This window comes from Ochlerotatus camptorhynchus, unplaced genomic scaffold, assembly GCF_037179485.1.
Source record: "Ochlerotatus camptorhynchus isolate MF236.1 unplaced genomic scaffold, CSIRO-AGI_Acam_v1.1 ptg000109l, whole genome shotgun sequence".
Lineage (NCBI taxonomy): Eukaryota > Metazoa > Arthropoda > Insecta > Diptera > Culicidae > Ochlerotatus > Ochlerotatus camptorhynchus.
In genome coordinates, this window is record NW_027040599.1 from 79,939 (window position 1) to 94,281 (window position 14,343).

The 14,343-nt window shown below is 40.9% G+C and overlaps 2 protein-coding genes across 3 annotated transcripts; both read left to right on the forward strand.

Annotated features, from left to right (window-relative positions):
• Window positions 1-1,871: 1,871 nt before the first annotated feature.
• RpL3 (ribosomal protein L3) lies at window positions 1,872-4,899 on the forward strand. The gene is made up of 6 exons (XM_065219747.1): window positions 1,872-1,979; window positions 2,336-2,528; window positions 2,733-2,901; window positions 3,281-3,416; window positions 3,889-4,278; window positions 4,485-4,899. The coding sequence occupies exons 1-6, from the start codon at window positions 1,977-1,979 to the stop codon at window positions 4,839-4,841; spliced, it is 1,248 nt and encodes a 415-aa protein (XP_065075819.1). The 5' UTR covers window positions 1,872-1,976; the 3' UTR covers window positions 4,842-4,899.
• Window positions 4,900-9,539: 4,640 nt separating this feature from the next.
• On the forward strand, window positions 9,540-13,204 carry LOC135699468 (uncharacterized protein K02A2.6-like). 2 transcript variants are annotated; one of them, XM_065219748.1, is made up of 2 exons: window positions 9,540-10,328; window positions 12,549-13,204. In XM_065219748.1, exons 1-2 carry the CDS (start codon window positions 9,624-9,626, stop codon window positions 12,999-13,001), a joined length of 1,158 nt encoding a protein of 385 aa, XP_065075820.1. In that variant the 5' UTR covers window positions 9,540-9,623; the 3' UTR covers window positions 13,002-13,204. The 2 variants fall into 2 exon arrangements, with proteins under 2 accessions (XP_065075820.1, XP_065075821.1); XM_065219749.1 differs by having other exon boundaries at window positions 9,540-10,050.
• Window positions 13,205-14,343: the final 1,139 nt, after the last annotated feature.

The window sequence follows — 14,343 nt, forward strand, 5'->3', positions numbered from 1 at the left end:
CAGTATAGGAAAACATGTATATCTCATATCTCATTGGAATAGCTTCCTTTGATTTTTGAGGTTTAAAGATTGTAAACAGATTTATCCCAATCATTATATAGTCATATAGATTTGCCTTTTAAGAAGTCCAACAGCAAACATTTGTTTTGGCATGTTTTTCTGGGATGAATATCGCTCAAAATAAAATACATCTTACATGATTGCTCTTCATAAATTATTGACACCACCGAAACGGAACATAAATTTGTCAGTGCTATTTGTCTTCACTCTAGCAAAACGAGCATAAAGTTGCACTACATTCCATGTCGGGAGAGCTGTTCTTACTTCATGCTAATTGAACGAGCTCAGTCTTAAAGTCAGTCGTGTCCCAGTGGAATCGAGCGCAGAAACCGAAAGCATCACACCTCAACAGTTCTTGATCGAATCCCAAATCAGCTACAATAAAAAAAAGACACAACTGTGAAAAAGCTCCCACTGCCTGATGTTTATTTTCCGATTTATTTTTAAAAATCGATTAAATATATGTGTCAAAAGAAGAAGTAAATTTCATGTGATTTTCACATAAACTTTACTTCGATTGATTTATGACACATATATTATATTGTGGTGAAACGTAAAGCTTATGCTTATGGGTTTCAAATCCATTTCAGTTAATTATTATAATTTGACTGATTTTAATTTATCATATGACGATCATATAAAAGTTACCAAATTATCAGCATTGTAAATGTATCAGATATTCATATAGAATTTACATGACACATTTTCAATCATATCATTTTCAATGGATTATCTTATAGCGCAAATTTATTAGATTCCCACATAACAGGAATATGTCAAATTGGTTCAGTGCACCTACCTCTAATTCAAGACTAGAGTCGGTGTATAATGAGTCACGCCAAGAGTGAAGCCAAGTCTACCTATTGAACTGTCAAACCGGCTACCTATCGTGCAAAGTAAACAAGCATTACGATGCTATGAAAGGTCCACGAAAGGTATTGCAATTAAATATTAAATATAACCGAATAAATGACCATATACACGCAGTGAGCATTTCATTTGTCATGCGATACGTTTTGTAATGATCAGTAATGAGAATTTCTACTATTTTTTGTTAAAATAATTCGACAAAATCACTGATATAATGATTTACTACAGCCGTTAATTTTTTTCCTCGCTAGAAGCCATTTGAAGTTGATGCAGAAGTCCTCTGTTCCCAAGTTAAAAGAAAGGGAATCTTTCGAAAACCGTGATGCGAGTTCAACTGTTTTTCTCTTGGCGTGACTCATTATACACCGACTCTATTCAAGACAACTTCAATCAACGGCTGTCCAGATCCAGGAGGGATGGTGATGGGAACGTCAGTGAATGGCGTACATTAGTTGATCCTCTGAGATGTATTAACTCTGCGGCCCTTCAGAGAGGCAACAATGCGACACGATCTGCATACGTTAACCGAAATGTGTTGGCCAAACATGTATTTACACAATATTGTTAAATAGTTGCAATTGTCTACAAAGCTATTTCACTAGTTGTATTTTATTCTCGATTTTATTGAAAAAAAAAATCACTGACATTTGCTTGGGAATTGGGGTTGGCCCTCCTTACAAATGCAAATTCCTACTAACAATGTTTTCCATGATGTGTTCAAAGCAACACGGCACAACATACGCTTCTGATTACGCTGATGTGACAAAACAGCAACATGACGCTGCGTCAATTTTGAAAATTTTCAAAATTTAGCACAGCGTCAGCGTTTTAGTACTGGCGCGTAGTGAGCGCAACGCATCTTTGTGGGTTGCTAAACTGAATAGCGTTAGCTCAAACCAAGCTGTCAGTTGACGCTGACGGTGACGGACTATTGTGGGTGGCCCTTTAGCGTCAGCGCACTTTGACGGCGAGAAGACACGATTTTTCAACATCCTTCTTTTCCGTATCTGTACTTCGTGGAAGTCGGACGTGTAAACGTAGACAAGATGGTGAGTAGTTCCTTGTGCATTTTTTCAATTTTAATTGTGATTATAAGTAGTAAACTAGTATCCAAAACATTCATTGCATAAAATTTCCTTGAGTTTTTTCGTCGGAATCTATAATATCTGAACCATTTTTTTTTTATTTTTCGAGGGTCGATATTTAACCACGCGGTTTTCGTTTTATCAAGTAAATACTTCATAATCCGTATTACGTTGTAAAAGTAACAGATTTCACTTTATTATTTATGGTATTGATAATTTACAGTAGTTTTCTGGTAATCTATACTAAGTCAATGTGTATTTAGTGCCTAAATTTCAAAGCATTTTTACCTAACCTAACTTTTATTTTTCCTTTCCCATAGTCGCATCGTAAATTCTCCGCCCCTCGTCATGGTTCTATGGCCTTCTACCCGAAGAAGCGTGCCTCTCGTCACCAGGGTAGGATAAAGGCTTTCCCCAAAGATGATGCTTCCAAACCGGTTCATTTGACCGCTTTCCTCGCATACAAGGCCGGTATGACCCACATTGTGCGTGAAGCAGACCGACCGGGTTCAAGTGAGTATTGCAATAGTAATGGCCTTCGATGTCAAGGATTGCGTTTCTATGATGATCAATTTTATGTTTACGGTTATTTCTGATAAACCATGAATTACAAACCAGTTTAGAACTAGGGCTGTCTGACACATTAGTTGAATGCTGTACAATGACCTTTTCTTGAGAACACCTTTACATTACCATCGAAATTGTGTATCATTGCAGAGATCAACAAGAAGGAGGTCGTTGAAGCCGTTACCATTTTGGAAACGCCACCAATTGTGGTTGTTGGAGCTGTTGGTTACATCGAAACTCCATTCGGACCACGTGCTCTGTGCAACGTTTGGGCTCAGCATTTGTCGGAAGAATGCCGTCGTCGTTTCTACAAGAACTGGTACGATTTTAATACTGTTCATAATCTCATATTTACCCACTTGAACGCATTGTATGATGAAGCTAACTTGTTCCAACAAGATGTCTGAACTATTCTGTTGAAACATCTTACTGCTGCTTTCCTTCTGATTTTAATTCGTTCAATTTAGTTGGACACACATAGGAGAACTTATTTCTAATGAAACGACAAAAAAGCTCTTCGATCGTTATGAGAGGGCTCAAATTTGTCATGTGAGCCAATTTCCCTTCCCGATGGTAGGAAATTCTGGTGAACATGGCTTGAGAAATGGTTCTCCGCTCAGTTGATATCTGATGAGAACCTTTCTCTGTTCTGTCTTTTTCGTTTTATTGCAACCTTTCCGTTGTTCTCCGATCTAAAGGCATGCGAGCAAGAAGAAGGCTTTCACCAAGGCCTCCAAGAAGTGGACTGACGATCTGGGTAAGAAGTCGATCGATGATAACTTCAAGAAAATGATCCGCTATTGCAAGTTCATCCGCATCATTGCCCACTCTCAGGTGAGTTCACATGAATGAGTTATACGTTACTTATTAATTTAAGATCAACCTTTGGAATAGCCGGAACAACCAAACGTACAATGGCAGATTTCCTTAATCGAATGGGATTATTAGTTTGCATGGGCGTGTTTTGATTCACGAAAAAAAAAATTAAGTTTAGTTGTTCCACGTTATTAAATTGTGGGTCTAGAATTACACACGACATCACCTGGACGGATCTATTGTCTTCGGACGACGGAACTTGTCTAAAATATGGGGGCCGGCTCTGCTTTACCATGTACGGTTGTTCCTCAATGTCGTAGATAAAATCGCCCTTCGGGAGGTGATGGACGGTATATTCCTGATCTTTCGCGTAGCCCCTGGGCTGTGACCGCGTAGATAAACCATACCAGCCACAGTTCAACTAACTTGTTTAAGATTTCTCATGTTTACTTGAATCATTGTTTTAATATTACTATCTCTATGAATGTAGATTCGTCTGATCAAGCAAGGCCAGAAGAAGGCCCATATCATTGAGATCCAACTGAATGGAGGAACCATCGAAGATAAGGTCAACTGGGTCAAGGAACATCTGGAGAAGCCAATCCCAGTATCACGGGTCTTTGCCCAGGACGAAATGATCGATTGTGTCGCTGTCACCAAGGGTAAAGGTTTCAAGGGTGTTACCAGTCGTTGGCATACCAAGAAACTGCCCCGCAAGACGCACAAGGGTCTGCGCAAGGTTGCCTGTATTGGAGCTTGGCATCCGTCACGTGTGGCCTTCACCGTTGCTCGTGCTGGTCAGAAGGGTTACCATCACCGTACCGAAATCAATAAGAAGATCTACCGTATTGGTGCCGGAATCCACACCAAGGATGGCAAGGTATGTGCAATTTCACTTCATATCGGTATTATTAGGTCCTGCTTCGAATGATGATATCCTTTGTAGCCGACATCAATCTATTTTACTACATTTCGATGAAACGCCATGTATACATAATGATAGGACTGATTACATTTACCACCAAAGCTAAATGTGATCTTAAAAATAGTGTAACTTAATCTTTTTTGTTTTTCGTTTCATTACAGGTTGTCAAGAACAGCGCTGCCACCGAGTACGATCTGACGGACAAGACAATCACTCCTATGGGTGGTTTCCCATTCTATGGTGAGATCAATAACGATTTCCTTATGATCAAGGGCTGCTGCATTGGTGCCAAGCGCCGTATCATTACCCTCCGTAAGTCGTTGTTGGTGCACACCAAGCGCGCCTCTCTGGAACAGATCAACCTCAAATTCATCGATACCTCGTCGAAGATGGGTCATGGTCGCTTCCAGACGCCGGCTGACAAGCGCGCCTACTACGGTGTCCTCAAGAAGGATCGTATCCGCGAGGAGAAGGCACAGGCTGCCGCTGCTGCTGCTGCCGCTAAATCGTCTGCTTAAGTTCGTTAATCGTAAGATGTATGGTACTGAAATAATACATCTCTATTAAGCATATCATTGACTGCGGCTGTTGTTACTTTTCCGAAACCATATTTAATGGATTACATACGGGTTGAAATTTATAATTTGAATTCGCTGGGTCTGTCTACTGCGATGTCGTGACGAATTCCACTCGAGTGCAGTGCGTTTCGCGCTTTCAAATAGTGCGGCAGGGTCAAATGAAAACAAATTTTTGTGGAAAATACAGGGTAGCAAGTTGCCGGTGGTGGCTCAGTGGTTGTGCAGTCATTGTGCTTTTGTCATACGGCGTATGATGGAGCCGTAGCGGTTGCGCAGCCGGGTGCAGTATGTCTTTGGCGCATTATAAATTACTAGATTTATCCAACTTCCAAGGTCCTATCATAATCAGTGCTGCAAAATATCAATACCTTCAAAATGCTGAATTTCACTAGCCACCTGATGTCAGTTCTCACAGTTAGAATATAATATAGGGGAAATGGATTTAAGATTTGGCCCATCGCTAAAAATCTGCTATTTATCAATTTTATCTAGATGAACGCGTCATTTTGACGGTACTAATGGATATTTTGGTAGCTATTGAAAATTTAGTCGATTGCGGTATGGGCCCAAATTTGGGGGCATTTGGGCCGACATTACATCCTTTTGCCCTATATAATACCATGGGCATTGTTACAAGGGCTAGGCAGGTTACAAGCTAGGAAGGGGCGAAAAAAATACTATGGAAAATTTGGCCGAATGCCATTTCACCGAAAGCCTTTGTGTTGCTGAGTCTAGGGGGGGGGGTCAGTTGTCCTCCCTGCCCCCGTCTGGCTACGTCTATACATTGGTATAACCTCGAGGATCACTTAACTGCAACCAGGTCCCAGGATTTGTATGTATCTTTACATTTTGAAAGATGCACACTAGTGATGCCAGTTGTGATGCAGCGGACCAAAAGTTTGTTGGAATTTAACTACTATTGGCGTTGACGGCACCGTCGAAAAATTTACACTTCCAGCTAATTTAGACAGTTTCTTATGGGAATTTTTGGTGGAGTGAAAGGATAGTACAAAGTCCGCCATGTTTCACGCACAGTCTGACGTTTGCTTATGGATTTTTCCTATAGGAGTAAAGAGCTACAAAGTCGCCGTCAACGCCAATACACGCTAAGATGCACAAGTCGGTAAATAATACCTAAATATCGGTAGAAATTACCGATAATCGATGAAAGTGCACATACCTAAATTATCGGTAATCATGGATTACGAATATTTAACGTTAAAAATTACCTAATTTATAGTAAAAAATCGTCGTTAAAGTAAAAGTAACGGTTTTTTCTCGGTAAAAAATATCGTTAGCTTTTTACCGATAATTTTAGGTAATCGTAGCTAAGAGTGTAGCCAAAATTAAACCAGGCGTAACATTTGATAACGGCACAACAACTTTTGTAAGTAAAAGTTGTAAAGCCTTATACACGCGAACCAAAGTACGTCAAACCAATACAATTATCGGAAACGGGAAAATTTCCCCCAGCCGATGATGTTGTTGGTTTACGTTGGCGTTCTTCGGTTCGCGTGTAAGGAGCCGCACAACTTTTGTTTACAAAAGCTTTTGTGCCGTTATCAAATGTTACTCCTGAAATAATTGTGTAGTTTAGAAATTGTGATTTTAATTATGAATTGTTTTTCTAAATAATTGAGTCTAATGGACTTAAACTTAAACTTAAAAATGATCTTTATTTCTTGTGATTGTGTGGTTTACATATTTCTTATTTTTTCAAGTGACACAGATGCGTCTTTTCAACTTTAGTTCATTTGAGATTTTAATTATTATTTACAGTTACTAGTCCTATCAGGCCTATTTTAAAGTATGACCACCTTGGTGGGATTGCTTTGATTTGAATTGAAAAAGGAGACTACTTATAACTACTATTTACAACTACAACTAACCTACAACTACTATATGCACCTAACCTACTATATACAAGTTGCTTATCAAAGCATGTTCTGATAAATTACATTTTTCTGCAAATTTAGTCTTGATTTCGTTAATTCTTGAATCTATTTTGGCAATTCCTGCCTCTTCGTGTAAATTTGTTATTCTAGTGTCGAAAGGACGATCAAGAATCATCCTCAGCACTCTATTTTGTGCGACCTGAATTTTGTTCCTGTGAGTTCCCACACCGGAGCTGCGTAGAGGATCGCAGGTGCTATGATTTGTTTGTAGACGGCCAGTTTGTTTACCCTTGAGAGGCGAGATCTGCGGCAAATCAGCGGATACAGACACCTAACCAAGGCGGAACACTTGACTACGGTTTTCTCCACATGCGAGCGGAATAGGAGCTTTTCGTCAAACAACATCCCGAGATAGGTTACTTCGGCGGACCACTCAACCCTTGTGCCATCCATGATTACTATTTACAACTACTACTATATGCACCTAACCTACTATATACAAGTTGCTTATCAAAGCATGTTCTGATAAATTACATTTTTCTGCAAATTTAGTCTTGATTTCGTTAATTCTTGAATCTATTTTGGCAATTCCTGCCTCTTCGTGTAAATTTGTTATTCTAGTGTCGAAAGGACGATCAAGAACCATCCTCAGCACTCTATTTTGTGCGACCTGAATTTTGTTCCTGTGAGTTCCCACACCGGAGCTGCGTAGAGGATCGCAGGTGCTATGATTTGTTTGTAGACGGCCAGTTTGTTTACCCTTGAGAGGCGAGATCTGCGGCAAATCAGCGGATACAGACACCTAACTGTACACCCCTAGCTACACCACTGGCTGTCTGGAACAGCTGTGCAGAGAGAAGAATAAACATTCAGTTTATTATACTGACTGCACTACCGGACAGACGTGCGTTTTATTTTATCGTATCACGGTATTCCTTATCGGTCACCTTAACGTTTAGAACCCGTGTCCCACAAGATATTTCAGTGACGACGAAGGTGGAGATTTTAGTTTTCGCGTCCCGGGAAGTGCAAGTGTTCCTGATTGCAGTGATTTTAGTGTTTTCACTGGTGCAGAATAGTTATAGATTTGGTGCGACCAAAAGCCTTTCTCGTTGGTGGTTGGAGTGTTTTTCTGCCGACGGAAGGAACAACAATAGTTTACGCTGCATTCCGTGGCTACGTAGCACATACAGGAGTTGGTTTGTTTTGGCTGCTTTAACAGGTTTGCTGCAAAGACACGTAAGTTTTTCTCGAAAAGTGGAAATAAAAAGAGAATTAGCGTTTTACTTTGCATGCCGTGTAGTGTTAAAGTTAGTTTATATGAGCCATTTTCTTTTGCCTAGCAAACAAAGAACTTGTGTATCATTTTGTTTTCCGTACAGTGACCTGGCTTTGTGAGTTAAATAAAGAAACAATTCCATCACAGTTGAAGTAGTTGCCGCAGTACGAAAAGTTTGTTTCACCAACATTGTAGTGTTTCACACTTTGTTGCGTCAGAATTTTGTTGCAACATAACTTGTATCGCGAGAGTGTGAGGTTGTTGCGCGAGTTTGTTGCATCGGGTTATGCTAGTTTCATATAGCAAACATTATTTACGCTTGTGTTGAGCGACATTTACACGAAGTTGTTTTGTTTGTGTGTTTCACGTTTGTGTTTCGTTGATAAAGTTTGATCTTTGTAAAAGTGGGTCTCGATTGTTTCGATACACATCAGTTGAAGTTTGTTTTGTTTGGCAAGATTAACAGTTTATGCTATATGCACGGAAAGAAAAACTGTTTGAAAAATTGAGCAAAAAGTTTTGGGAAAATTGTTTTAAAAATTATGTTTTGATTTAATCAACTGTTTGTTGTGATCAAGTTTGTTCGATTATTACACTGAAAGAAATTTTAATATTGGTTTTGTGTGATAATTTATCGAATCGGTTTTTCAGTTTTCTTTGTTTAGTACGCTGTCAAGAATGCCGTTGGTAAGTCACGTAGAGCCGTACGTACCTAGTACGATTCCGTTTGGCCAGTACCTGGAGCAAATGGAATGGATTTTCATCGACAACAAGGTAACAGATGCTGATGACAAGAAAGCATCGTTTCTGGCGGCATGCGGTAAAGAAGTTTACAGCGAGTTGAAGCTTCTTTTTCCTGGTAAGGATTTGAAGACGGTGTCATTTAAGGATATCACCGATACCTTGAAGAAGCGGTACGACAAAACTGAAAGCGACATGATCCAACGTTTCAAGTTCTACCAACGAGTGCAAGGTCCTACCGAAAGCGCAGAGGATTTCATTCTTGGTGTGAAGCTGCAAGCGGAGATGTGCGAGTTTGGCGATTTTAAGGACATCGCAATTCGTGACAAGCTTGTGTGTGGCATCAACGACCCGGATGTGCAACAGCGTTTATTTGATGAAGAGAATCTGACGCTTAGTAAGACGGAGAAGATCATCATCAACAGGGAGATAGCTGGAGCAAGGCGTAAGCTAGTGTCCCGTGAATCCGGTCGTGTGAGTGTTTTGAACAGGCTTGGTAAACGCGAAGAGCGAACAGTTTCACGTGGAAGATCCCGAGGTAGGAGTCGCGGACCAAGTAGGCGAAGCAGAAGTCGTAGTCGTTCTGTTTCTTTCGACCGTAGAAATCGTTCTTCGTTTAGATCACGGAAGTTTCACTGTAGTTTCTGTGACAGAGATGGTCACACGCGTCGCTTCTGTTATGATCGGAAGAACAAAGAGAGGAAATCTGTGAAGTTTGTCGATTCTCCTGCAGCAAAGCCGAAGTTGACCGAGTATCAGAAAAGTTTGCGTCGTCGGCTGAACAGATCTATTTCGGATGATGAGGAGATGGAGTGTATGTTGATCTCTTCCATCAAAACCATCAACGAACCGTGTTTCCGCACAGTTGTAGTCGAAGGTGTGCGATTAGAGATGGAAATAGACTGTGGAGCTGCAGTTTCCGTCATCAGTAGTGAGACGTACGAGGGAGAATTCGCCGATATCTCGATGCAGAAGTGTACCAAGAAGTTGGCAGTGATCAGCGGGAGTCGATTAGTGGTCGAAGGACAGATTCCGGTGCAGGTTGAGTTGAACGGACGACGAAAGACTGTTAAGCTGATTGTCTTGAGGAGTGGAAGCTCGTTTACACCGCTACTTGGACGTGATTGGCTTGACATCTTCTATTCTGACTGGAGAAATGCGTTTGGCAGTGGGGCGAGCGTGAACCAACTGTCGTTTCCGGCTTCAGAGGAACAAATTGTGGACGATGTTAAAGGTAGGTTTGCCAATATTTTTGATAAATCTATGTTTACGCCGATCAAAGGTTTTCAGGCAGATTTAGTGTTGAAAAAGGGAGCAGTACCAATATTCAAGCGTGCATATGACGTTCCATTACGTTTGAAAGATAAAGTTGACGAACATTTGGAAAGTTTGGAAAAAGATGGCGTCATAACACCGATCGATGCAAGTGAGTGGGCATCGCCGGTGATTGTTGTAGTGAAGAAAGACGGAGGTATTAGGATGGTGATCGACTGTAAGGTTTCGATCAACCAGGTGATCATTCCGAGCACATATCCGCTTCCGTTGGCTCAAGATATTTTTGCTTCACTAGCTGGTGCTAAAGTTTTTTGTTCACTAGATCTGGCTGGAGCGTACACACAGTTGTTGTTGTCTGAAAAGTCTAAAAAAATTATGGTGATTAATACAGTAAAAGGTTTGTTTTCGTATAATCGTCTACCACAAGGTGCTTCTTCAAGTGCTGCTATTTTTCAGCGAGTCATGGATCAGGTTTTGAAAGGCATTAACGGAATTTATTGCTACCTTGACGATGTTTTGATAGCTGGTGAGGATTATGAGGACTGTTTACGAAAGCTTTATTTGGTTTTAGAACGACTTTCTAATGCCAACATAAAAGTTAATTTGCAAAAATGCAAGTGGTTTGTGAAAAGTTTGCCATTTCTGGGCCACGTGTTGACAGAAAAAGGTTTGTTACCGAGCTCAGAAAAGGTCGAGACGATTCGGAGAGCAAAGGTTCCGAATAACGTCACCGAGCTGAAGGCATTTTTGGGTTTGATAAACTATTATGGCAAGTTTATTCCCAATTTATCCTCACGTTTAAGCTGTTTATATCGTTTACTCAAGAAAGATGTTAAGTTTGTCTGGACTGATGAGTGTACTAGTGTATTTAATGATAGTAAGCAGTTGTTGTTGTCTTCAAAACTATTAGAATTTTTTGATCCTAAGAAGCCTGTCGTTGTTGTGACAGATGCTTGTAGCTATGGGTTAGGTGGCGTGATTGCTCACGAAATCAATGGAGAAGAGAGGCCTATTAGTTTTACCTCCTTCAGTTTAACAAATTCCCAAAAATCCTACCCAATTTTACACTTGGAAGCGTTGGCTATTGTGAGTACCATAAAGAAGTTCCACAAGTTTTTGTTTGGAAAGAAGTTTACTGTGTACACGGATCATAAGCCGTTAATAGGCATATTCGGTAAAGAAGGAAAAAATTCGTTGTTCGTGACGCGTTTGCAGAGATATGTAATGGAACTAAACATTTACGACTTTGACATTGTTTACAGACCGTCATCGAAAATGGGTAATGCTGATTTCTGCTCAAGGTTTCCTTTACCTGATGAGGTGCCAGTTTCGTTGCAACAGGAGTTTATTAAAAGTTTGAATGTACACAATGAGTCTCCTTTGGACCATGTTTTGATTGCAAATGAAACAAAGCAAGATGAGTTTATTCTGAAAATAGTTTATTACATGAAGCATGGTTGGCCAAAGAAGTTGGAGCGCAATCTTTTAGATGTTTATGCTCAGCATCAAGATCTTGAACTCGTCGATGGTTGTTTATTGTACCAAGATCGTATTTTTATTCCTGCTAGTTTGCAAAAGCAGATGTTGAAGTTGTTGCACAAGAATCACTCCGGAATTACGAAGATCAAGCAGATGGCAAGAAGGACGGTTTACTGGTATGGTATGAACAGTGACATTGAAAGTTTTGTCAAGTCATGTAGTGTGTGTTGCCAGATGAATGTAGTTCCTAAATCAGTTTCAAATTCCAGTTGGATTCCTACGACTAAACCATTTACGCGTATTCATGCGGATTTCTTTTACTTCGACAAGAAGGTTTTTCTGGTTATTGTGGACAGTTTCTCGAAATGGCTCGAGGTTGAGTACATGCAGTTTGGAACAGATGCCAGGAGAGTTAAATCGAAGTTCATGAGTGTTTTCGCGAGGTTTGGGTTACCAGACGTAGTTGTTACGGATGGCGGACCACCGTTTAACTCGAAAGATTTGATCGAATTCTTAGAGAAGCATAGTATTAAAGTGATGAAGAGTCCACCTTACAACCCGTCGAGTAACGGTCAAGCGGAGCGCATGGTTCGAGTCGTTAAAGAAGGTTTAAAGAAGTTTTTACTAGATCCGGAATTGGCTGGTTTAAGTACTGAAGATTTAGTTTCGTACTTTTTGTTTGGCTACCGGAACACTTGCTTGGAAGAGGATCATTCGTTTCCTTCCGAGAGATTGTTTAGTTTTAAACCAAAGACGCTGTTGGATTTAACCAATCCTAGAAATAGTTTTAAGAATCATTCGACGAAACCCAAGAAAGTGGATAATCGTGTTGTGTTTAGTCCTAGTCCTAAGAAACATGACTGGATTGACAAGTTACGTCCTGGAGATACAGTTTATTACAAAAATTTTAGACCTACAGATATTAGACGATGGTTAGAAGCCAAGTTTCTTAAACGTATCTCCTCGCATGTTTTTCAGGTTTCCGTTGGAGGGAGAGTTTACTCTGCTCACCGAAATCAGCTGAAGCTGGTGGGTACCCCAAAGCGCCGAGGTTTGTTCTTGGGGAGGAGCGAGAGCAGTCAACGGAGGAAGCGTGCTAGAGAAGACGATGACGATGACGATAGACTTAGCATCAACGAAGAGGGCGATTTTTACGGATTCGCCTCGGATTCTTTCATATATGGTGACGGGGATGGTCGCAACAGGGTTAACGTTCGTGATCCTGAGTCGGTTGACCGTCGAAGTTTGTCATCTGTGGGAGATGATGTGCAAGGCTCATTCAGAATTCCACCCGAGGAGTTCGATCCGCAGGAAGGCCCATCGAACGGAGCTGTGTGTCCATCGTCGCAATCGAAGAATAGTCTGGAGAGTGTTAGACGTTCAAAGCGATCTAAACGTCTGAAGAAAGATGTCGATTTTGTGTATTTATAATCCATTGAGTTTGTGAAAATGTCAAGAAGGCATTCAAAAAAGAGTTAGTTTTTTCGGTAGTTATTTTATGCCGATTTCAGAAAATGTTTACGGTAGTTAGGTTTTGCCGGTTGTTTAAAAATTTCACGGTAGTCGAGTTTTGCCGAATGTTTGATATGTTAAAACTAAAAGGGGGAGAACTGTAGTATCCACCCCTAGCTACACCACTGGCTGTCTGGAACAGCTGTGCAGAGAGAAGAATAAACATTCAGTTTATTATACTGACTGCACTACCGGACAGACGTGCGTTTTATTTTATCGTATCACGGTATTCCTTATCGGTCACCTTAACGTTTAGAACCCGTGTCCCACAAGATATTTCACTAACCAAGGCGGTACACTTGACTACGGTTTTCTCCACATGCGAGCGGAATAGGAGCTTTTCGTCAAACAACATCCCGAGATAGGTTACTTCGGCGGACCACTCAACCCTTGTGCCATCCATGATTACAGTACAAGATGGAGCCGGTTTCAGTTTGGGCGATTGCCGATGGAGGAACATGATCGCTTGTGTTTTGGAGGCATTGATTTTGATTTTCCACATGGTGGCATAATCAGCAAAGGCGTTAAGGCATCGTTGAAGTTTGTTCGTTATTTCGCGAGGCATCCTTCCTTTGACGGCTATTGCGGTATCATCTGCGAACAGGAAAAACACGCAACCGTCACCGAGGGGAGGAATGTCGGAAGTGTAAATGCTGTAAAGCAAGGGGCCCAGCAGACTGCCTTGCGGGACTCCTGCTGGGATGGAAAACGTGTCTGAAAGACAACCATTCAACGATACCTTAAACGACCTTTGCTGAAGGTAGTTTCGGGTGATTTTAACCAGATGTAATGGGAAGTTGAAGTTACAAAGCTTGTACACAAGTCCGTCATGCCAAACATTGTCAAACGCCTTTTCAACGTCTAACAAGGCCATGGCTGTGGACTTGGATACAGCTTTGTTACTTCGGATGTTATTCATCACCCGTACTAGCTGATGATTGGTAGAGTGCCCCTTTCTGAATCCAAACTGTTCCGGAAGGAGAATGTTGCTTTCCTCCACAAACTTGAGCAAACGATTGAGAATGAGTTTCTCGAACAATTTGCTCAGCGCTGAAAGGAGGCTGATTGGTCTGTAGCTTGAAGACCATGTTGGATCCTTACCGGGTTTGCGGATTGGTATGATTTTTGCTACTTTCCAGATGTTTGGAAAGTAGTGCAGTTCCAAACATCTGTTGAAGATAGCGGTTAGAAGAGACTGCACTTTCATGCTGAGTCTCTTCAAGATCAAGTTGAATATGCCGTCAAACCCAGGGGCCTTCAT